The sequence below is a fragment of the Centroberyx affinis genome, unplaced genomic scaffold (genome assembly GCF_046629955.1).
Source record: "Centroberyx affinis isolate AG114_WGS23_722 - 3 ecotype Tasmania unplaced genomic scaffold, CSIRO-AGI_Caff_v1 ptg000123l_1, whole genome shotgun sequence".
NCBI lineage: Eukaryota > Metazoa > Chordata > Actinopteri > Beryciformes > Berycidae > Centroberyx > Centroberyx affinis.
This window is the reverse complement of record NW_027278824.1, coordinates 700,766-725,529: the sequence shown is the minus strand read 5'-3', so window position 1 is coordinate 725,529 and position 24,764 is coordinate 700,766. Positions and strand designations below refer to the sequence as shown.

General features: G+C 42.4%; 1 protein-coding gene across 1 annotated transcript in view; it reads left to right on the top strand.

Annotated features, from left to right (window-relative positions):
- The first annotated feature begins 1,925 nt into the window (after positions 1–1,925).
- Positions 1,926–24,764, top strand: part of spon1a (spondin 1a) — an 87,002-nt gene continuing 64,163 nt past the window's right edge. The window contains 8 exon segments of the mRNA XM_071529098.1: positions 1,926–2,157; positions 3,427–3,533; positions 8,971–9,104; positions 16,606–16,679; positions 17,135–17,257; positions 22,110–22,142; positions 22,145–22,198; positions 22,201–22,256. Of these exon segments, the coding sequence (XP_071385199.1) occupies positions 1,926–2,157; positions 3,427–3,533; positions 8,971–9,104; positions 16,606–16,679; positions 17,135–17,257; positions 22,110–22,142; positions 22,145–22,198; positions 22,201–22,256 (813 nt within the window).

The following is a 24,764-nucleotide window of genomic DNA, read 5'->3' as shown; positions in this document are numbered from 1 at the left end:
ATCACTGAAAACCAATTCAAGCAGATACATTTAGCTGTGTATCCCAAACAGGGACTGATGAATAACAATACTTTAAATTCAACTGACAAAATAATTGAAAAGTCTCTGACTGGTTTTTAGCTTCACTTAACCCTCTGTCTTAGCCCTCTCCAAAAAATCTCAATTTGATACACAGGGTGGGGCCATCACAACTGGGACACTGCAATGGATCAGTGAAGGATTGCCAAGAAGGCCTAAGATGCCGATAGAGTTTCACATACCTGTCCATAGCTGTTTGAATGATATTAAGATTAAAGGCACTGCCAATTGTATTTCAGCTCAAAATATTTGCTCATAAGTGTGTGCAACAAATGAGAATGTTAGGAGAACTGCTGATAACATAGAAAATATGTACAGTATATATAGTCTATGAAAATACCAGCAATAAACATCACTGACAGATAACAGCATGTATCTATGCCGCCAGATTAAGGCGCCAGTTGGGGGCCACTGTCTACCTTACAATATCACCCGATCAACAAAGAACTACATTGGTATTTGTTTCAATGGATGATTGAGGCCATATACTTTTTTTTCGAATAGAATAAATAAAAAATGTTGGATTTGTTGATTGTAAATAACCTCTTTGCAACTTTCAGACCACAGAATAATTCAAGTACAGATCAATTTTGCTCCAATATTTACAAACATTTCAGATGAAAACAAACTATTTACAGCTTTTTTCTTGAGGAACACTTACAGTTTGAGTCCACTCCAGAAGTTAGGAGTGCTGGCTGAGTTTAGCGACCCGTTAGCCTGCTCAAAATGCAGATGGAGGTCTTGGGCTGTTGGTCGTTGTAGGGTCATCAGTGTGCGGCACCAACAGGCTTTGGTTCACAGTCAGACAATACAAAATTAATTTTCCACACACACACACACACACACACACACACACACACACACACACACACACACACACATTTCCTTACACAAAAATGTGCCAATAAACAAGATGGGACACAAGACAATAAACACCTAACAATAATTACATTATATATATATATATATATAGAGAGAGAGAGAGAGAGAGAGAGAGAGAGAGAGAGAGAGAGAGAGAGAGAGAGAGAGAGAGAGAGAGAGAGAGAGAGAGAAAGAAAGAGAGAGAGAGAGAGAGAGAGAGCAAAGTCCCTAAAGAAATATTACAGCAATATTGTAATCATAAGGAAATAAAACACCACAAAGTGCGATAAAGTCACGTAAATTCACAAATGTGGCAATATTATAGTGATTCTTCTTCAGGGGGCATAGATGGATAGAGAGACACAGAGGCGGAGAGTGATTGTGTGTGTGTGTGCGTGTGCGGGGAGGGCGACAGCCGTTTAGCATGCATTATTAATTACACTGTGCATCTGTCTATGTGTCTTTGCCGTCGTCCTTAAGGGTCCTGAGTAAGCACACACGCGCAGCACCGGGCGCTGGGAGCTCGCTCCAAGTAGCCTATGCCAAACGCGTTGCCCCCTCACTGCAGTCATTGGTAGGAATGTCTGGTTGTTTTGTTCTCAGTGTGTCAGTTCGGGGTATTCAACTAGTAGGTTTGTAACTGTGGCCTTGGAGACGGACAGCCGCACAGCGCTCGCTCCTGGCTTTGGCCCCTGCTGTCCTGCTCAGCCAAACCAACGGCAGTGTGCACTTCTCCTAGAGCGAGTGCACAGCCCGTCCCAGCCAGCCAGTCCTCTTCCTCTCTTTCTCTCCCTTTCTCTCTCATTCACACCAGGATGGATCTACCCTCTTAGCAGAAGCAGACTCTACTTGGCTACTGTAGGTCCTGACCAGTTGGCAAGTTTGGTTCATATTTTGGAGTTACGGGAGGTGAAACAAACGTTTAGTCTCCCTCTGGCAACATTTCCTTGCTCTCCGCGCATCATCCACGGTCTAAAGCCCGCACGATGACAGGAGCCGGGTTAAATTCGCGCGTTATGCTGCTGCTCTGCTTCATCTCTGCCGCGATGTGCAATACCTTCGCTTTCACCGAGGAGCCCTCGGAAAGAGCCGGGAAGGGGGACGGGTACTGTAGTCGGATACTGCGGGCTCAAGGCACTCGAAAGGAGGGCTACAGCGAGTTTCGCCTCCGTGTCGAGGGAGACCCGGAGAGCTACCAGCCGGGCAGCACGTACAGAGGTTGGTACGCTTTTCAGCAACTTAACGCGTAATGCATTGGTTGGCACGGGCTACGCACGGTCGAAGCACCAGTACACTAGTAGACTACAGTATACAGTACAGTATGCAAACTTACAATAAGTTTCTACAGAACCTACTTTTAACGCGCCCTTTATCTTATTAGTGTGTACGTAGGCTGTTGGATAACCTGAAAGTATCTTTTGGGACTAGAGGTTGATACTTTATTGTTATTAGAGATGAGTCTAGACTACTTCAACATTCATCGATAGAAACTCGGAATGCCAAATTTGTATTTTAACCATTAAAAATAGAGGTGGCATAATATTATTTGGCCATTTCCAACCCTGTTTGAACACACGAGTAGACGTTGAAAAACTCTATGATCAAATCTGAATAAGTATGGAAATCTCAGTAGAGCCCACTGCGAACTATCTTTTTGAACAAACTGCAGTCTGTTACAGGATGTGCTCTTTCATGGTTTCAGATCATTTTTTATATTTTGACTAGCCATAGTCCCTTATCACAGTATTTTTGGCTAAAGTGAATTATGACATTGGCTGATATGTAACGAATAGGCTCGTGCCATCTGCTCTGTGAGTCTTAATGGTTCATTGTCATATTTGCGTTCCCATCTTGGCCCTAAAGCTTATAACAATATGATTCACTGTGGTCGGTTCATTCCTTTATTTAATCATGAATCAGCTAAATCACACAACAATGAGGCGTTCTGGTAGCTCTAAATGGGTCGAAATGGGTTGGAAATTACATTTTTGCTATTAAAACTCTCATCCGTGTCAGAAAGTAAGTAGTATAGTATTTTTGAAACTTAAAAAAACCCCACTTATCTCAAGATACTTATCGCAGAATTGAGTATCTGTAACTGAATGACATAACATTCTTTCCAATCCTGCTAAATGCAAATTACAAAATGTTCAAAAATGATTAACTCTATTCCCAAGACGTAATGGAAATACAGTCCATATCTGAGACTGGATAATCATTATCATTTTATGTTACTTGAGACACATCTTAATGTGAAACGTTTGGATATAAAAATCACAACCAAATTTTAATTCCAACCATTTCATAATATCTTACCCTTTAGCCACTAAAACTTAGTGCATCTAGTATTATTTCTAAATAAAAGTCCTCAGACTGGTAGCTAACGGCTTCCACTTCAGTCTGTGTGGGGCTTTGGGATTCTATTTCAGCTTTACATTGTTCTCTGTCAATTGATGCTTGCTCTCGCTCTTGTTTGCTTCTCTCCAGTGACTCTGATTGCATCCAGCCCCTCCTACTTCAGAGGGTTCACCCTTATTGCCCTGAAGGAGGGCCGGGAAGGAGACAGAGATGAGGACTATGCTGGAAATTTCCAGGTGAGGTAGCGGCTAAGGAGATGACCACTTGTGATAAATTGTTTCAGAAAATGAGACAGAAAATGACTTGGATGACTATGTCTCCATTATCAGTGTGCCTTGTTTCATGGTAATGAATCTACCACCACTCACTCTGGTCTGCAGACCTGTGGTTAAGTATTTAATAGTAAATCCATCCTTCATGTTGGTGATATGTTTAATATATTTCAATTTAAGAAATGTCCCCTAGGTGTCTTGGACGGCTGGTGGGTCACAGATGACAGCAAGCCAACACAGTTAGCCACACCTGGCAAAACGCTCATATCAACATATGCTGTCTCTAGACTCCAGAACAAGCCTTGATCTGTGTGTAAGAGAGAGCGAAGAGAGAAAAGATATGTATATATACATATATATATCTATATATATCTATATAGATATATATCTATAGAGAGAGAGAGAGAGAGAGAGAGAGAGAGAGAGAAGAGATAGCGCTCTTGACAGATTTTCTTTGCACAGCCATCCTGTCTAAGTCATTTTGTTGTTGTTCCGGCATGGTCTTGAAGTGTGAAAGTGTGATTATTCTCACCTCCTCTCCCCTCCCCTAATAGCCTTATTTAGGAGACCCCAGGCTAGCTGTTATATGTTAGCTTGTGTGAGTGGGAGAGGTATGATATGAGAAGACCATACTCTCAGCGGTCCATGTAGATATGTTTTGCCAGACTGTGAAATTAGAGGAATTCTGTACACACAATGTGAGCATATACTATACATGTAGTAGGTTGAGAGAGCAATTTCCAATTTATACAGCCAGGTCCAGCTGGAGTACTGTAGGAAGGAAGGAGAGAAACAGAGTGGGGACAAGAGTGCGAATGGAAGAGAGAGGGAGTGAGGGAGAGGGTGCTCTAACTCACATGCGATAATTGCCAAATATGTGAAGATACAAGGCATCTAATTATAATGCAGTGTGAGGACTAGAGAAGGAGAGACAATGAGGAACACCTCCGGAGTTTGATAGATAGTGTGTGAGAGTGTTGGGGGAGAGAGACAGAGTAAAATAATCAATCAATTCAATGAATAAACTTCATGCTTTTATTTCTAATATGTTGACGAGTCAAGAATTCAAACTGACTTTGCCCTAATAGAAATATGCATATAAATCAATAAATATGTCATTGCTCTGTTAAGATTATATTGCATCAGATTCATACGGTGTAAGACAACATGGTAAGGTGCGAAACTTAAACTAAATATGAGATTCACGTGCTTTGAAATTCATAGGTCTTTCATTGTACCGGATATCACCATATTTTCAATGGGAATTCAAAGAAACTGGCAAAGCAATGGCTTGAGATATATCAAGTACGACAAGCTTGTTAGACATACTAGAGTACAGTTTACAACAGTGAACCCAGTATGGCATTATGTTTTCCCTTCACATTTAGAAAATAAAATGCACTCTCATAGGCACCCTGTCTGACCCGTAGCTGTTCACCCAGCCAAATTTCCAGTCCTGCCCAGAACTTGAAGTCATCCCGCATGTTTTCTTAAGCCAGACCTTGTTAAGAAGAAGCTGTTACTTTGGTTTTAGGAGTTCTGTTTTTCAGACTCTTGTGAACCTGTTGGTTTCAGTCGAACTTCCACATAAAATCTTTGATTTTATTGCATCTGTGATACGATACAAGGAGAGGTTTGCGCTCCGGCCCTTAGGCTGCACTGATCACAGTTACTGCCATGCCATGGCACTCTCTGTGAACCTGAGCCTTGAATATGGGAGGACATAAAAAACACGGACATTTTATTCTTTTCCTCCATGTACCTCACATCTCATTACCCACCGTTAACAGCCGCAAGGTTTTTCTGTTTTTTTTCTGTTTTATTTGTCCTTGCAATTGATTTCATGCTATTGTTATTTAGTGCCAGCCTTGAGCGTGCTCCTCAGCCGTGTGGCAGAGCACGGCATGGTGTGACAGAGCACGCTAAACGTCAGGGTGAAGAAGGGGAAACACTGCATCATTCAGTCACATTCAATCACTGCGCTCCACACACTGATAGGACTGAGTGATATACTGTGGAGCACACAGAGAGAATGTTGTAGAGGCCAGATAGATGTGACAGATGGATGTCACACCATAGATTTTAGATGTTTGCGACAAAAGTACAAGGGATGGATTTGTCGTTATTGGACAATATCTTGGATTGGACTCGTTTTTTGAGAAGTCGAAAGTCCCTTTTGCAGCTGTGTGAGATCTCCTGTCTTGTTACAGGCACCATCTAACCGCTCTGTAAAAATAACCTGCTGTCCAAAGAGATATCCCTCCATCTTCACCTGCACACTACAATCTTTCATGTATTATCTCTTTTATGTCAAAAGAGCCATGCACACACACACACACACACACACACACACACGCACAAATCCCTTCCTCCATTCTGAAAGAGCTCTGGGTGGGCTGTCCTCCAGGCGCGGAGAGAAAAGAGAGAGAAAAGAAGCAGCAACAGAAAACGTCAGGCTTTATTTAACATACAGCTCATTTGAAATCTGCTGGTGTGCCCCATCTCAGCCGTCTCTGGACAGCTCCCGACTTGATGAAAAGCACTTTTATTGAGCTCTCTGGGGAGGTCAGCTGCCAGTGTGTGTGTGTGTGCGTATGAGTGTGTGTGTGTGAGTGTGTAGCTATGTGGCTGAGAGCGTATACTAGCCGGCAATGCCAGCGATGTCTGACGAGACATCACCTCTCCGCAGGGTGAAATGACAGAACAAGAAAAAGGCAAATGGAAATGTGTGTATGTGAGGTGTGAAATAAGTGCAGTTTTGAGTGTAGAACTTGACACGGCCTTTGTCCTGTGAACAAGGAACATAACTGCGTAGGTGTATGACAGACATCATGTGTGCATTATCTGTACATCATGCCTCCCAAAGGATCGCCTGATAATGAGGCAGGGGCTACACGGGCTCAAATGGAGTTTTCCATCAAACGGGAGCCCTGACACTTATTTCTGTTCAGTTTGTACCATTTGCAATCACTTTCCCATTTCCCCATGTTATGTCGCCTAGATTGATGTCAAATGTTATTGTTTGAGCCTGACCAGCTGCTACAGCCAATCACTTACACACTCTAATGCACAAACTCTTGCTCAGACACATAAGCACTCTGTCTTATTCTGGTAATGTCTCACTTTTTCGCTCACTCGCTCGCTCACTCGCTCACTCACTCACTCACTCACTCACTCACTCACTCACTCACTCACTCACTCACTCACTCACTCACTCACTCACTCACTTTTGGTTGAAGATTAACACAAGAACAAATGGGTCAAAGGTCATTTTGCAGCAAATTGGTTGCTTCTTTTCACAGATGGTGTTTAATGCATTCCCATGAGATGTCACTGGCTCTAACATGTGTTGTAGTCCAGTCAGGCCGGGCCAGGGATGCCTGTCAGAAACCATGGGAACACAGGAGGGGGGGTTATGATCTCCCGGGCTGGGATGGGCTACACACACACAGCCGAGGCCAAACACAGTGCTTTCTCTCTTTCTTTCTCTTTCTCTCACACACACTCACACACACACACACAAACATGTACATGTGCACACCCACACACAAGCCACTTTCAGAGTCAACTCATTCGTAACATGGCATGACAAAGGAAATTCTCTGCTGACAGCTTTATGGAGTGAGAAAGTTCCTCGTCTTTACTGCCCTGATGTCACTTCCTGTCAAACAGATCCTCTGTCTCTGGAAAGTTAATATTAGCTTATGGACAGCGCACCTCAGTGTGTGACCATCAGGCTGCATGCAGCCTCCGCACCAGGCAGCCCCATGGTAGTCTAATGCAGCGAGGCAATAAGGCTGAATTCCAGGCTAGTTGTAAAGGTTGGGATTCCCAACAGTATGATTATGTTCCTCACAGTAAATCATTTTCTATCAAGTAGATTAAAAACAATGAGATGCTTATCTCATGTATCCTACCCAGACCCAAATGGTCTTGGGACTTCGTTTGATGTTGCCTGCACCGATAACATCATTATGGAGGAGGCAGGTGTTGCTGTGACTGGAGCATTTTCTTTCTGATTCATCTTGTCATTGTTGAGAGAAATACAATGTCAACAGGTGTGAACATTGCAGCTCATTCAATTTGTGAAGGTTTATTTTGTTTATTTTGTGTGGGCAGAACTTGAAAATAAATGGCTCTTTGCAACATATACATTTTTTTTAAAAGTAACTGACAGTAGATGATCTGCTTTGCTTTCAAAACAAGGCCAAGCTGGCTTACGGCTGTGTCTGCTGCTTGGTCCAAACAATGGGGTATCAATATTAACATTGTTTTTGTACATCAGGCTAATTCTGGGTGCTTAGCAACTTAATGATGCTGCCTTCCCTCGTTTCAGTGACATATCTGGTAACCAAAAAATGTCACTAAAATGCTCAAAGGTTTAGTCCATTCCATGTCAGGTTTCTAGACCGTCACCCTGCAGCTGGATGGAAGGTCTAGCTTGCTGGGCTAACATACAATATGGAAAAGAGAGGCATGAGGGTACAAACAATGTGCCACCCATTCACTAGACTGGATTGATCACTTGGTTGTTTGGGGTCAAATGCCTAACCCAGCTCTATTGTACTGTGTTGGACGGTCACAAGGAGCTTGTGGTCTGTGTCTTAAACACAATGGGAATGATAGATTTTCTCGAGCATTGGAATGAGGGAATCTCCACGTCCAGCCACAACCACCCCCCGCCTCCCCTACCCCCAAACACACACACCACACACACACACGCACACGCACACGCACACACACACACACACACACTTCCAGCTCACATTGTTGCTGTTGGATGAGAACCCTATTTGCTGCTGTTGCATACGAAATAGGCAGTATATTACAAAATGCCCTGCATTTTTGAACTCATACCATGGGTTTTGAATACATCTCAAGTGTCATAAAACTTGCTTAACACATAAAAGAGCATTTAAGTAAAAACAGAAAAGACACTAAAACTGGACAAGTGCTCACACCCATATTAGACACGCTTTAAATTGCATGCAGACAACCACAAAAGTTTTGGGACGAAAAGAAAGTTATCTCAATCTCAAGGCTTAGTTTGTTTTAAATCACTCCTGAACTTCCAATTTGTTTCATTACTTTGCGTTAAATCACTTGATGTGTCCCTGAACATTTGTAATTAATGTCAATTTCAGCTGATAATTATATTTATGGGCACATTTATGGGCTCAGAGAGGAAATTAATGTGGATTAATCAAATACCTAGTGAGTAAAATCACATGAGGATGTTCCAAGCCTTTTGAGGCAGATCTTGAATGTCAGTGGCACATCATACGCCTGAGGACGTCTTTGGTGTCCTCAAACTCTAATCATGCCTCATCTCCTCTTGTGTGTGTGTGTGTGTGTGTGTGTGTGTGTTTGTGTGCGTGTGTGACATGTGCATGCTATACAGATAATTGATGAAGAGGAAACGCAGTTCATGACCAACTGCCCCCCTGCAGTGACAGAGAGCACTCCTCGCAGACGCACCAGCATCCAGGTGTTCTGGACTGCGCCCCCTAGTGGCTCCGGCTGTGTCACCCTCAAGTACGTGTGCAGCACCTAATCCTACTTCTTTGATTTGATGTATTTCCCGTTGAAACAGGATGTTGGGGCGGGACATAATGCAGTGAGGGATCATTCAAAAGTCTAAACCAGTGGAATATCAGTCTGGGAGAGAAAGGCAATTTAGTTTGATGGGAGGGGTGGAGGGACGGGATTGTTCAAAAATCTGTGATGTTTTTATTGATGGGAATTTTTAATTTATGCCTCCTGGTGCAGCATGAGGTCACCATTAAAGACCTCATGCTGCACCAGGAGGCATAAAGACCATTAAAGAGACTGTTTCATGGGGACTTTAATGATTAAAAGCCCATCAGGACTAAAGGAGCCAAATGAAAGGATGTTTTGATGTTGGCTGAGTTGGTCTTTGTACCAGGTAAACTGTAATTCATTCGATGTTATGAGGGTTTCAGTAATATGGAGAGCTGCACCTGTCTGCAACTACCTTCTTAAACAATTTTGCAAGGCTTGCATTTTCCACCAATTAGGAAAGCTCATTTTGTGTCAGTCTAGTTGGTAGGATCGATTATTGGGGGATGGTCATGGAAATCATGGACTTTGCTTATAAATCGTATAGTCATCTCAAATTTAAGTAAATTTGTTTTGGATTTTTATATATCATTGAAAGTTTTTTAAAACACAGATTTTGCAAAACACTGATGTTGTTAAACACAGATTTTGCCACCAAGATACATTTTTCATAAATCACATCTTTGACTTGGATTTGATTACGGGTTAAAAATTTATGCGTAAGAGATACACAAGCTCCCATGCAAGGTTGAGGTAGTAGGAATGTTTTTGGTGTTTGCTTTTATTTAATGCTGTCATCCATACCCTGTATATGAGTTTTAAATGTACTGTATGTATATAGTGTTATATTCCTCAGGGATTTTCAGCTGCATTACTCACATACATCAAATCCACATGTACATGTTCTCTATTTTATTACCTCCCTTCCCCCAGCCTACTCAAAGTCATACACAGCATGTCTTATCAACATTTCATACAGACTTGGTTTCATAAACTATTCATTACATCTATTAGTTCTATGGCTGAGTGACACTAATCAATTCTGCTGTTGTGTGTCCTCTGGGCTTGGTTGGATACAGAAGAGTAGTCATATGTTTGGCTGAAGACAGATCATGGCAGAAATCCATTTATTAATCCAGTGCTGTGGGGAAATCATGTATGAGAGTAGAGGATGTAGCAGGATACTGAGGGTCTGACTTACAAGGCCTTCTGATCACTGCATTATTTAAGTGTTTGGTTCGCCTGTCGCTATCCGTCCTGCGTGGCTTACATCTTCCCCTCCGCTGTTCTTATGTGTGTAGGGGGGTAAAAAAGCTTGCATTTCTTATTAATGCGTGTTATTATGTGACTGCCAAAGTGAGTGATGAGATTTCCTTTCCTCTGTCTCTACTCTCACTTTCTCTTGTGCTTTTCCTGCTTGATTATCTTTGTAGCTTGCCCTCTGAGTAACCTCTGCCCTCTCTCCCTCTCTCTCTCTTTCTTGTTAATGATAACCACCACTTAAGATGAGTAAATCTAGATTTTAAATGATCCACCCTAAACTATTTTACTCATATTTTCTGCTCCGTCATATTCTCTCTCTCTCTCCCCTCCCTCTCCCTTTTTCCCTCTCTCTCTCTCTCTCTCTCTTTCCACCCTCTTTACCTCTGCCCCCTTTGTTTTCATCCTCCATCATCATGGTGTTGTCATAGTTTTCTCACAGCAGGTCATACTGTATGGCACATCTGCTCTATCTGCTCGCACATCTACCACAGTTGAAAGTGGTAGAGATGCGGCTGTAATGCCGGGGCACAGCCGATGGGGGTGGATTTAATAGACAGGTGGAGGGAGAGAGGAAGAAGCTCACATTTCAAAAGAAACGCCTCTGAAAATCAGGATTACAGGCTGACACCGGGTATTTCTCATTGTTCTGCCCCCTACCTGGTAATAATAATGATGACAAGGACTTTGTGCGCCTCTGCACTTTGACATAGACAAAGTGTTAATAAAGTCTCATTAATTGGAGCGGGACAGCTCCTTCCACAAGCCAAGGGACCCTTTGTACTGCAGGACAGCCATTCAGAGGGAGAGACACAGTTTGGTACATTATGACTGTGTTATCACAAAGCCCATGCAAGCATAGAATTATGGCCACACACACACACACACACACACACAGCCAGAAACAAACAACATAAAATGTGAAATGATTGCTAATATTGTAGGTTTGCTCAGAGAGGACAATTTCATTACTGCTACAGGCCGGGCAATGTTTGTTTTTAATTCCATTTCATCTCCCAGAGGAGCTCGGTCACTGCCTGTCTGTCTGCCTGCCTGTAAAATATCATGGTTATTTAAAAAAACCAACATCTGGCCACGAAATTAGAAGTGTGTGTGTGTGTGTGGCTTGTGTGTGTGTGTGTGTGTGTGTGTTTCTCTTACAAAGCTCCTCTGACTCACATGTTGTCCTGGGAGTCCTGCTCCTCCCTCATGGTTTGCTACAGTATAATTGACGAGCAGTCGCTGTCTTCTTTTGGATGGAAAGACTGAGTTTGGCGGTTTGGTTCTGGCTGAGGTTGGTTGGTGATGACGGGGTCAGGCTGGATGCACACGCTGAGCTCAGAGCACTGAAGTTGGAAGGTTTTACCATCAAATCTATATTCTACGGTGCCCAAAGATAGGTGAGCGGTTAAGTCCCCCGCCCCGCAACCTAGGATCAAATCGCACCACAGCTTTCTCTAATGTCTCTCTCCTGCTGCTTTCCCACTGTTTCAATGAAAATACTAAAATACTAAAAGAAGGCAATATCAGATCTAGCCTACCAAGCACGACTTCCCTCAAGGGCAAGGACTCACAAGGAGGGATTTGGCCGGTCTTTACACCCAACTGTGTTTTGGTCAAACCTTGAGCTTTACGTTAAAGGACTGCCCACTATCATTTAAAAAAATCTATATTCCATGGACACATGAATGTTTAACATCGTTGTCTGGACACTGTGGCACTGACCTTTGCACTACTTACAGTTTTTTTTAAATTGCTAACAAGTATCGGTCAGTACTGAAGCCACTTTTTTAAAACTCCTCATACGTCTGCATTACCAACATGCATCTTGGCCAAACAGTTAATCTCACCTCCAAAACTCACTCAAAACACCAAAACACTTCACACATGTCTCAAAATAAGCTTGTTCGACCATAACACTGGCAATAATTCTCCCTCAGAAAGTATACGTTGTCACTCATAACACACTGACCTACACACTGACCCATAAATGATAAACTTTTATCTTTGAAGTTTGAATGATTTTTCACATAAATCAGTATTTCATTATAGAATAAGAATAACACCTTTTCACTTTATTGACTGTACTATAGTATATGTAACAAGAATAAATGCAGCAATTTACTTCAATATCCTTTATTTTTTCCATATCTTTGCATATAGTAATTTACTTGTGAAAAATAAAAAGTTGAAACAAAAAAAACAATTTCCTTAAATTCCAGGGCTGCAATAATACAGTAATACAGTAATTACAAAAAAAACCAAACATCAACAACATGTAGTTTTGTCTGTTTGGTAACGAGACTAAAAGCTTTCAGCTGTGTTTGGAATGATTATTATTTCATTTTATTGTAAATGTTCTGCTAAGATTTTCTATATATGCTAAGATATATATATATATATATATATATACCATACTGAAATATGGTTACTGCAGAAATGCACGAAATTTGCCATCATTCTGTTTTGAATGTGTTTTTAACAGTTTTGTAGTGTGTTTAATGTTAGCATTTGAAAAATGTGCTGCAAATACATAGTGTTTTGCAGGAGTATGAATGAGAAAAGAGTTCATGGATTTTGGAAAATGTAGTCATTGAATGCATTTTGTGTGAAAGCAATGAAAAATTATTCACAGTTTGGTCCACATAGACTTCTGTTTTGCTGATTGTGTGAAGAGTTTTGACAATATGACTTTAGTTTTGACCAATGCATGTTAGCAATCGCAAAAAACTGTAATATTGGTGGCTTGTAATGTGGGTGCTGTAGAAATGTAAGCGTCTTCTACTGCTGTCTCCAAGTATGAGTGTCCCCTTAAAGGCCCTAAAATGTAAAATTTTAAATTGTAAAGGTAAATCTGCCCATCTCTGTTAGATTTCTATCCAGAGTGTGCTTTAGGCAATATCAGATCTAGCCTACCGAGCACGACTTCCCTCAACGGCAAGGACTCACAAGGAGGGATTTGGCCGATCTTTACACCCAACTGTGTTCTGGTCAAACCTTGAGCTTTACGTTAAATTGGTCTGAAAATAATTGGTTTCCATTGTGCTCATCAGGGGGAGCTGAGCGATATAATCAAACATGACCTGCAATTGTCCGATTACAAAAAGCGAAACTCTAATCAGGGGCTATTCTCACGACTGAATCCACATTGTCGGCTGCATCACAGCTGCTTCCCAGGTCCGGGGGAATATTGCATCAGAATATAACCCAAATATTGCAGGCACCATTGAACTTGCCACTATCTTTTATCTTTCCATTTGTAGAAGGGAAGCAATTTATTTGTCATCTCCTTCTGTGATATGGAGGGCAGTGCAATGTGTTTCTGATGGGCTGTCTGAGTGAGACAGTGTATCAGTGATCAGATGAATGTCACAACCGCATGCAGCTGTCAGAACCAGTTTATCTCCTCGGACACGTTGACAGGTCAGATTACAGACTTCAAGAGGACACCATCGCCAAGCAGTCCCACAGTAATTAAATGTGAAATCATTTGCTTTTGTACAATGGTTAAATATATTATTTGTCTTTGTGTAATTTATTGTAATCTCTGGTTTGAGTGGAAGGAGATAGAACAAATTGAGAATTCATTTTGTCCTTTTACACAACCACTGAACATGCAAATGGAAAACATAGAAAGACATAAAATCTCTCTCTTGCTTTTCCTCTTGCCCTCTCTCTCTCGCTCTGTGTGTCTGTCTCTCTCTCTCTCTGTCTCTTTCTCTCTCTCTCTCTCTTCCTGTTTCACATACACACATGCACACACGCGCGCGTGCACATCAGAGCGCTTTTGGGGTGATTGGGATCGGTGGTGTGGAGCCGGCAAAGTGAGTCAGGCCTTAATAGCGTCTCATTGATAGAATTTAAATTGGATGTTAAATAAGCATTACTCTGCCTGATTGTCTGGCCAGCCCAGGAAAGTGGGCAAGCAGTGAGGCAGTGTGTGCTCCTCTCTCTCAGGGAGATATGTGAAATTGGGGTGAGATTGAATTAAAGCGTGAACAATTAGAGATGTGCTGGTGGTGTCTCTTACCTCGACTAGTTTCATCCACATCTCTCTGAGAGGCACTGCCTGCTCCCCTACTCTCACATATCTCCATCATATCCCGCTTTTCAGTGTGCAGGATATGACCTGCCATGGCCATCCCCCTGTGAAATGGAAGATTTGCAATGATTACCTCTTGTTTCTTCCATTTTGTGAAGGGCTGATCTTTTGCTCTCTGTCTTTCGTTCACTTCCTCTCTCTCTGTATTTTTCTTGCACACTGCTTACATTACAGTGAGAGAGTAAATGATGCATAGAGATACTAAGAGAAAAGACGGTGTTGTGTTAATAGGGGTCTATTGCTGTCATTCACTGTTACTATAATCTAACGTCTCTCTGGCCTGTGTGACCAAGTCTGTAAAAATACCAGTCACCCAACCACTAGATCATCAAACATAATGGATCTGAAAGATGCTTGGAAAGGCAGGCAGGAGAGATGCACAGGAGGGGGGTCCACTTGCAGCGCGGCTTTGAATCACATCAGACTTGATTTAGTATAATGTCATCCGGTAAAGCTGAGAAATAAGTGAAAATGAGGTATACTGCATTTGTGGGTTTGGGAGAAATTCAGAATAAAATCTCTCTTCTTCTACACACAGAAACATAAATGTGCCAACTGGAACTGAAAATGGTTCTTCGGAGTGATGCCGTAGAAGAACCATTTCTGGTTCCACAAATAACCATTTCTGCACTCCTTTGTTTAGACACCTGCATTGTGTTTTTGTTTAATTGCTTTTTGTATATGTTCATTTTTAATTGCACAATATATATAGGCTAGTAGGCAGTGAACCACCCACCTCCGGACCATGCAGGGGTTTGGTTATTTTCCAAATTTATGCCATCACCCACCATCCAGCAGCTCCAATAAGAATTAAGAACCTTATTGATTTAATATCCCAAAGAACCATATGAAGAATATGAACCATCCACCAACCATCCACTAAATAAAGTGGTTCTTTAGTGGGTGGTGGTTCTTCGTGAAACCACACAGCCTTTTCAAGAACCAGTGAAGAGCCATTATTTTTCTGTGTGTAGTTTAGTGTACATCTTCTTTCCTCCCATGTCTCTGTGCTTGTCTTTCTTGCTGTGAGGGACTGGGATCAGCTCAGCACAGCTCCGTTCAGCTTCAGCTCAGTCTGCTACTCCAGAACAAATGGTATCAAAACAGTCCAGCTGGACTGGGCCCACCTGGATCAGACCTCAGCCCGGCATCTCCATCCCAGCACCTCGGTGTTCGCTTTTATCTCCATGGAAACCTTCCTTCGGCCATGGCTGGTGTAAAAGACAGGCTGTTTGTGAGGAAGTTAGGTGCCTGGAGGCTTGTTTTCTGTTGTTGTTTTCTCAAGTCTGCTGGCCTCTGAAAGGAGTTTGTTTGTGGCTGATTTACATGTCAAGGCCCCTCTCAGACCTGTGTTCCCCGCTACCCAGAGGATCAAGCCTCTTAGACAGCTCTATCTAGAGAAGCTCCCTCCTGCCAGGCCTCTCGTTTTGGGAAACTTCAGTGTTGGCCCGTCAATCAGTCTTATCCGTGACAGTGCATAGCCTGCCTCTTGCCTTCCACGCTGTATAGTGTGTATGTGTGTATTTTTCTCATAAAGTGCCTCGGGGACTTGCTCAGTGCAAAGAAAGTACTCTCTTCCCTGGGAAACTACTTTCTTATCCTTTTCTCTCTCTCTCTCTCTCTCTTTATATTTTTTTTGCTCTGCAACCTCTCATTTCCTTCCTATGATTCTCTCCTGCTAAGTATATGTCTTTATGCTAATAAGTGCTTTTTTGTGCTCTTTGTAAAAGCTGTTGAATCCCTCGGTCTGAAAGAGCGCCTGATTTAGCGATTTCCCTGTGGGCTCTGATACCTGCTCTTAGGGGTCTTCTGAAAGCACAGGAAGATGTTTATGAATAACCCAACACCTGCTCCACCTTCCACAATCCCGTTTGCTCTCTATCAGCTTTTAAAAAATATGATTTTCCGTTTCTGCTTGTCTTCAAAACCCCACACCAAAAACCTCTCCTCTCTCATATTTGTTAATCTTTCTTCTCCTGTTGTGACATTCAGTCTTTCCTTTGCCCCTTACTTCTACATTTGCAATTGATGCTGCCCTCAACAGTCTCTCCTCTCTTCTCACCACCTCCATCTTTTTTTGTTCTGTCTGTGTAGGGCAAGCATTGTGCAGAAGAGGATCATCTATTTCCAGGATGAAGGCTCACTCACCAAGCGAATGTGTGAGAAAGGTAGGCTTCTATTATTGACACAGAATACATAATATACCATGAATTTGCCATTCCCTCCATCTCCCTGCTGGTATCCTATTTCGCCTCCCACTGATTGTCTCTTTCTTGTCTTTCCTCTTTTACTCTAGCTTCTTTTCGTTCTTGATTTTGATGCAGGGACATCATCTTTGCCGTTGTGCCGTGGCATGTGAATGATCATAAATGAGTGCGACCCCCTAGCTGTGCATGACATTGGATACCACACTGAGCAACAGATCAAAAGAGCTGTTCTACACTTCCTCCCCTTTCCTCCTGCCCTCCCTCCCTCTCCCGTTTCCCTTTAACCACCCATCACCACTGTAACATGTAGCTCCTTACACTAATGAGCAGTCTTTCCATGTTCCTCCTCTGTATCTACCTCGCTATATCTCTTTTTCACGCCTCTCTCCCCCCCTCCATTTCTGTTTGGTGTACAGAGTTTCTGTATGGCGAGACGACAGAAAAGCCTCCGCTCGACTGTTGCGCCTGTGGAACAGCCAAGTACAGAGTCACCTTCTATGGGAACTGGTCAGAGAAGATTCATCCCAAAGACTACCCCCGTAAGCACAACCTGCTCTCCTCTTCTTTCACTTCACCTCAGCCGTATCACGCATTTGATCTCGATTATAGCACCGTAGCCTCAAACACTACCCAGGATGTGTTTCCCACATGTGGGTGGTGAGTTGCTACGCTTGGGTGTGATGTGTATATAACCTTGAGCCTGACTCTCAGGGTGTGAATGGAGTTTGGGATTACACTGGCTCTCCTCTCTAAATCGAGCTCTCGCTGGTCAGATCAATATACTGATTAGAGCAGAGTAAGATAAACCCACAGATCGAGAGGAGCCCTAATTTACTGGCTTATGGGAGGGAGTGGTTGATATGTGACTCACTCTCACACACATACACACAAACACACAGCTCACAGATAGATCAACTTAAAAGAAGATAGGGCAAGCTGCATGGTTACTGTTTCCATTCCGACTCTTAGGAAACCACACTTGGATTTCTCCTTGCCGATGTACCAACACAAAGTCATATCCTAGGTAACTGGCCATTAGCTATAATATTGAACACTGAGTAGCCTATTATAACACAATACTGATCACTGACTAATCAGCACATGCTAATCTGTCCTTATTTGAGTTTGCGTTTTCATGATGCTTGCCAGTCAAAACCTGATGAAAGTGTAGCTAAGTAAGCTTACTTCGCAACAGCCAACAGCAACGAAGGAGTTGAAGTGTCTGCTCCTCTGTAGCAAGCGGCAGTTTGGCATCATTTGCTATTTAGCCTGAGATATGCCACTATGTCACATGTCATCCTTCTATTTTTACTAGATGTCCTTCAACCAGAGGGATGGAGCATTCGACCACTGTGGCGACACACATTCTGAGACCAGAAGGTCACTATAAAACAGGCCAACGGGATTTTTTTTTTTACTGCCGACATGATAACCTTGACAGTTCTATTTTCTTCCTCCCTCATGTCCCCATTGTAAGTCATGCAGCACAGCATGGCTATTCACCCCAAGAGATAGCAGCCCTCTCGGACAGAGGGGATATGTAGCGAGAGAAAAGAAATGGTGTGGTTGGTAACACAATTTAGTTAATGAGAGAGAGAGAGAGAGAGAGAGAGAGAGAGAGAGAGAGAGAGAGAGAGAGAGAGAGAGAGAGAGTGTTAAACATCTCTTTATTGACCAAATAAAGGAGTGCCCAGTCACAGCCAATTTCCTCTTAATTACATAAGGCAAGCAGTACATTGAAGTCCAAGCTGAAAACATACGCAACAAAACAAAAGCAAAGAAATCAAAGCAAAACAAAAGGAACAAAGACTAATAAAAAACAAAAAGCTGTAAGTCACCTTCCATCTCCTGTCTGCTTACCCTAGCATGCCTGCAAAATGCAACTCCTTCCCCCTGACAATACATAAAACTGTTTTGTAAGCCCATATGTTCGCAAACACAAGATGTCTCATTGCGTTGTAGTAGGCAAAATCCACTTTTATCCGAGCTCTAACAAGATTGTTAAAAACCTCAACTACACCCTGAGTTTGGTCTGATTCCACCATGTGTTTCCTACTCATAAAATGGCCATTGACCTAGGAGAAAGTTAATCAACTGATATTTTTTCTTTTGCTATTTTTGCTTTGTCATGACATTCTCTGTTCATTTATAGACATCTGGATAAGCAGGGAATAAGCAGAGGATCAAATAAACAGAAAAGAGGCCTTTGACAGTCCATAAAACAGCTCTATGAGTCTCTATGAGAGGACAAAAATCACTGACTGCTAACACTGGGATTCATTCACAGCTATTGCACCATGTAAAAATCTCCATTGCACGTCACCTGCCCACATAGTTGCCCAACTCATCTTGGTTTAACTGTCAAGCCTCCTCCCTCTGTACTTCTCCAACAGCTGTACAGCAGACCTTGTTGACCTGGGCCCTGTAAAGCAGGTCCTGTCATTTGTAGCAGCCCTCCCTGTGCGGTGAGGGAGGCTGAAGGTGCCAGTCTCCATATTCTAAACAGACCCCTGTGAAATGGTGGCAGGTCTTTAACAGACACTTTGCAGCTATCAGCACAAACCCTGTCACTGCTGTCCACCTTCCCTCCCCCACCTTCCCTCCCCCCTTATAAAGAAACTTCTGGACAAACAGGAGATGGAAGGCAGCCACCCTTACTGACCAGAGGAGATTGGCGCCCAGTGATACCCACCTCAGAAAAAGTCAACTAATGCTGCCTGAACCTTGGCCAAAAGTCCTGATGATGCATCTAAAAATGCAAATTGCAGCCATAGTGCTGAAGCTATCAAATTATTGGCAGTGCGAGTGTGCCCGCCAGGGTCAGGAACTTACAAAAATAAATATTGGCACCACGCAACCAACAGTAGAAGAAAATGCCCGCTCCACACAAATAAACAAAAAATTAAATAAACAATATATATTAAAAAAAACAGCAACCAAGGGGTGGAAGGTGAACTTGTTGGGGGCAGAGTCGGGGAAACGACACCCCACGACATCCCTTATACCTTTAAGGCCTATACCAGAATAGGCCTTAAAGCAGGCCTTTTCAATTGGCGGCCCGCGGGCCACATCTGGCCCAGAAGCAACCTCTGAGTGGCCCAGCGAGCTTGAATTAAATAGGCTATTTTAATAGCAATTTTAATATTTTAATTGTAATATTATTTTATAAAAAATTGGACGCGTTTTCACTCGTCATGAATTTATTTCCTCCGTGACAGAAAAACACGTTAGACGAGCCTTCAGAAACTCCTGGAGGTTAAACTGGACTAACAAAACACTTTTGGGGCTGACTGACTCCTGACTGACTACAAACAACCCATAATGCAACACTCCATGTAGGAGTCGGTTTTACACCAGTACTTTATCCATTCAAAAAGAATATCTGATGTTGTGAACACGTTTGTCTAGTCCTTGAATATAAGACGTCCCCCACTTTTTCTGAAAATATGTCTTTGTCAACCCTGAAACGTAAAATTGACAATGAAAACTGTTGGTTTAACCCTGCCTGGACTGGCAAATAGTAGTTATGTGTAATAGAGTGTGTTATTGGTTACTGTTATTGCCACTTGTTATGATTCTGTGCATTGATAGCTCTTTTTTATTCTGTTTCTGCACTTTGTGATGTGCCTGGGTCAGATATGTGACCAAAAATATTGGTCACAATATTTTTTACTACATTCATGTGCGTTTGTTTAAAATTTGCCATTACCAAAAGCTAAAAAAAGGCTTTAAATAGGCTGCTGAAAATGTCTGGCCCAACTACATTTCCTGGTTTTAAAATCTGGCCCAATTGAATTTGTAATTGAATACCCCTGCCTTAAAGGATGCACATAAAACACCATTAACATTCAGTAGTCCTCAAATGTCCACAAAGAGTGCCTTAATCATAGCAATCACTTCAGTGCTGAAACCAAATGCTTTGAGAGTGTTCAAATTCCTTTTCCCTGTCTACTGAGATGAGACTAGTGTCAAACTCATTCCACCTAGAGATGCCCAAAACAACTAAAATCAAGTCTAGGTTATCCATAATGGACCTGCTGGGAACACAGTGGGACTGAAGCGTGTCTGACCTGCCCTATCACTTCCTTTGGCTTGTTTTCCAATGCTTTAGAGAGGATCTTATGCTCTAGTGCACAACAGGGAGCCTCCTGCTATTGATCTCCAGCAGATCTCCCATTCTGGCCAGCAGGGTGAGGACCGCCCTCCTGCAACTCAACAGTAGCAACACTCCAGTCAGACTATCATTGAGATTGTCTGGATGCCCCAAAATAACTTGTAAAAGTCAACAGGGAGCCCTTCCATACCAGGTGTACAGAGAAAATGGAGGCTCAAGCCTTGCTTTAGCTTCTGCCGTCACCCGTGATGGACTATCATAGATACTGCCACTACTGCATCCTCCATATGCTCACAGGTCTAGAGCTCTGAATAGAAGTCCCTTATGTCACTTGGGCACGTAAGCCCTTGGCCTGTACCAGAGAGAGAGAGAGAGAGAGAGAGAGAGAGAGAGAGAGAGAGAGAGAGAGAGAGAGAGAGAGAGAGAGAGAGAGAGAGAGAGAGAGAGAGAGAGAAGAGAGAGAGAGAGAGAGAGAGAGAGAGAGAGAGAGAGAGAGAGAGAGAGAGAGAGAGAGAGAGAGAGAGAATATGAAGGAGCAGCAGAAAATATGAGTAAAATAGTTAAGGGTGGATCATTTAAAATCTAGATGTACTCATTTTAAGTGGTGGTCATCAGTAACTTAGATTAAATTAAATTAGCCCAGTCTAAAAATGATTGATTGCACTGGTATACCCACCCTTCACTCTATAGGCATGTCATGAATTGCAAAAGGAAATGATATGAGAGGAATGAATTGAGGTGCTACCTAGACTGGTCAGATAGAGCCTCCCTTCACTGAACAAAGACTTTCATATAGTCTGTAGAACTGCCTGGGGTAGGAGTAGATTGTGGGATATGACACCGCAATAAAGGAGGAAATTATAGTCATAGACGTTTGGAAGGTAGTGGAAACAGGGCATTGCAAGTTTCTTCATGTAGTTCAAAACTCTGGCTGGTATTTCCTACCTGATTGTTCTAATATAGACCTGCTCAGAGAACTGTAGTGAGGCTCATGTGGATTAAAATCAATGAGAGCAAAACACAATTAGTGTTAATGAGTGAAGAAAGTAATTAATGAGGCAACAAAACATTCAATGGGACATTCAGTAAATCATTGATTTTCAGACATAACAAAACTCTGTTTTAAAGGACCTTGTATGCCAAAGCGTCATAGCTGAGATAATCTTTATCCTCATGCTTACAAGAGAAGAATGGATAGTCTTACTGCTAGAATGCATCTGGGAAACAGTTCAGGTGTTTCCAACTGAATGGGATGTTTTGCTGTCTAACCTCACCAGGTCGGGCTAATCACTGGTCAGCCATCATTGGAGCGTCCACTCTAGGAACTATGTGCTGTGGGAGTACGGTGGCTTCTCCAGCGAAGGGGTTAACAGGTGGCTGAGCTGGGCTCCCCGGTCAAAATGGAGGAGGAGATCAGACAGAAGGTAAGATTCACCAGCAATGGAAGATAACTGAGACACAACACACAGCAATACGTATGCATTTTTTAAATATATGCAGTCTGAGTATTTGTCAAATGCAAGATTTTTATTGATAAAAGTTAAGCCTCCCCTTTTTGCTCTCTGGGAATTTTCTACCTCAACTGGGATTGGAAAGGTATGAGCTGCATATCACTGCAGCTCATATCTTAAAGGACGTTCCAACGTGTGCACACCTGAGTTCAATATGGGATGAACTGCTTTGACACTTGGTGTCCAGATTGATCAGTGCTTTCAAGCATCTATCCTTTTCTTAGCTTGCCTCTACATGCACATTTACCAACACGCAGGATCTGATATAACCATCTCTTGGATGTTAAAGAAAAGAGGGTTGGGTGGAGTTATCAAGTGGGCACCTTCCATCACAGGTGTTTCATTGAATTAGGCTCATTATACCTCCAGCAGGCACAACAGTAAATTCTGGCATACCAGCTCAACACTGATCAAACGATACTCTTCTACACTCCCCTGACATTGCACCCACAGTTAGGCTTAAACATACCCCACAACATGTAACCCAATCATTAACTTCACCATAAACAACAACAACAACAACAACAACAACAACAACAACAGTAGGCTGGGATGATGGCAGCAATGACATGACTGACCCCGGGTGGCTTGAAACAGCCCAACAGTTCAGAAACCAATTAGTAGCAATCATTGTCTAAAGAGATTAACTACCCTGCTGGCTTGAAGTGGCTCACTCAACAATTTAGAAACCAAACTGTATCAGAAAATAACAGACTAAACTATGTAAAATGGTTATACCAAGAGCTGACTACCCACCTTTGCTACCATAGCTATGCCCTCATATGATACATAAACTCCTATTTTAGTTTATAAGATGGATTTCCTTATTACTATGTCAAATGGTGTCCTTTCCTTTCTAGCCAGAGCCACTGGCTGCACAATTCTAACACATTTTATGAAGTGAGCAGTATTACTTTTAGCTTGTCAATGATTTTTTGTTAACACAAGTAGAATTTAAACTAAAACCATAAAGTAATGATAAATGATAAATGGTTTCATTTCTTCTCAACTACAACTTTCTGTGAGAATATATTTTTTTTACAATTTGCAATAATGACACCACCGAAAGGATATTCAGGAGGTGACATCTGTTGGAAATGGCTGTTACTTCTTAGAGTTCTGTCCACTCCATTAATAATTGTGATTTGAAATGAGGTTCAGTTATGTCTCCCTTACTGCGCTCAAGGGAAATATCCTTTAGTCTCACTTTCAAACTGCCTTTCACATCCTTCACCTTACTTTCACACATTATATCTTTTCTATAGTCCGTGTCTTTCACAACTTGGGGCCACTTCTCATGCCCCGTCTCTTTCCCAGGCCTCTCCTTCTCTCTCTTTTCTTCCACAAATAGCATGGTATATCTTTCTTCTCTCCTCCTTCTCCATGGCTGTCTCTCTCAGTCTTAAAATAACCAGTGCTGGCAGAGCAGATGGTCCTGCAGAGTGCTTATTGTTGGCTAATATTGAAGACCTGGAGTCACAGCAGATAATGGGAGCATAGTGTGAGTGCTGGGGTATCTGCGTCACTGCTACCTTCTTACTGCTATTACTGCACACTCCTTACCGTATTATTCTTATCTCTGGGACTGGATCAACTGCATCTCCTCTAATCCTAGAGGTGAGATTGACCTTAAAATAACTAATTTAGGTGTACTGAAAATATCCATTCCATAAGTATTCTTTATTGTGACTGTGTTTACAGTGTACAATGTCTCTATTATCTCTCCAGCACCTGTACATATGGTTATCCAGCGATTACACTACAGTTTGAACCAAAAGGATCATACATCTGCTCTCAATAGGTGTCGAGAATTGCATCATTTCGATTTTACAGTAGGCTATATAGTCCTGTTCATGTCAGTGAGCAGAACTGGATGATTAGAGTGCCGTGGCTCAGGCTGTGGTTGTTGAGAATGACTGCTCGATAGTGAAGTGGGATTGGCTGACACATGAACCCAGGGTGATGATTACACAGACGATCAATATGAACCTTGATTGGCCTGCTGGTAACCAAGCTGCTATTATTCATTGCCTGAAAAAAGGTCCATCAACCCTTTTCTGCAATTTTCTGTACATGGCCCTGTGTGTGTGTGTGTGTGTGCGTGCTTGTGCGTGCGTGTGTGTAGACAAGTGTGAAAGTGTTTGGACATGTGTGTGTGTGTGCGTGTGTGTGCGTGCGTGCGTGCGTGCGTGAATGCGTACTGTACGTATGTGTACACAATCTCATGATCCCTCACAAGACATAGGGGTTCCCCATGGCTGACCTTCATATATGCTGTGATATCCAGGAACTAAAAAATAACTCTTATTGCCTTAAGCGACTACCGCAGGCTTTCATTGCATCCACTTTCATACAACTCCTACTGTACAACACACAGAGTCTCTCCTTGCCCTTGAGGTATGCGAGCCGCTGGGTGAAGGA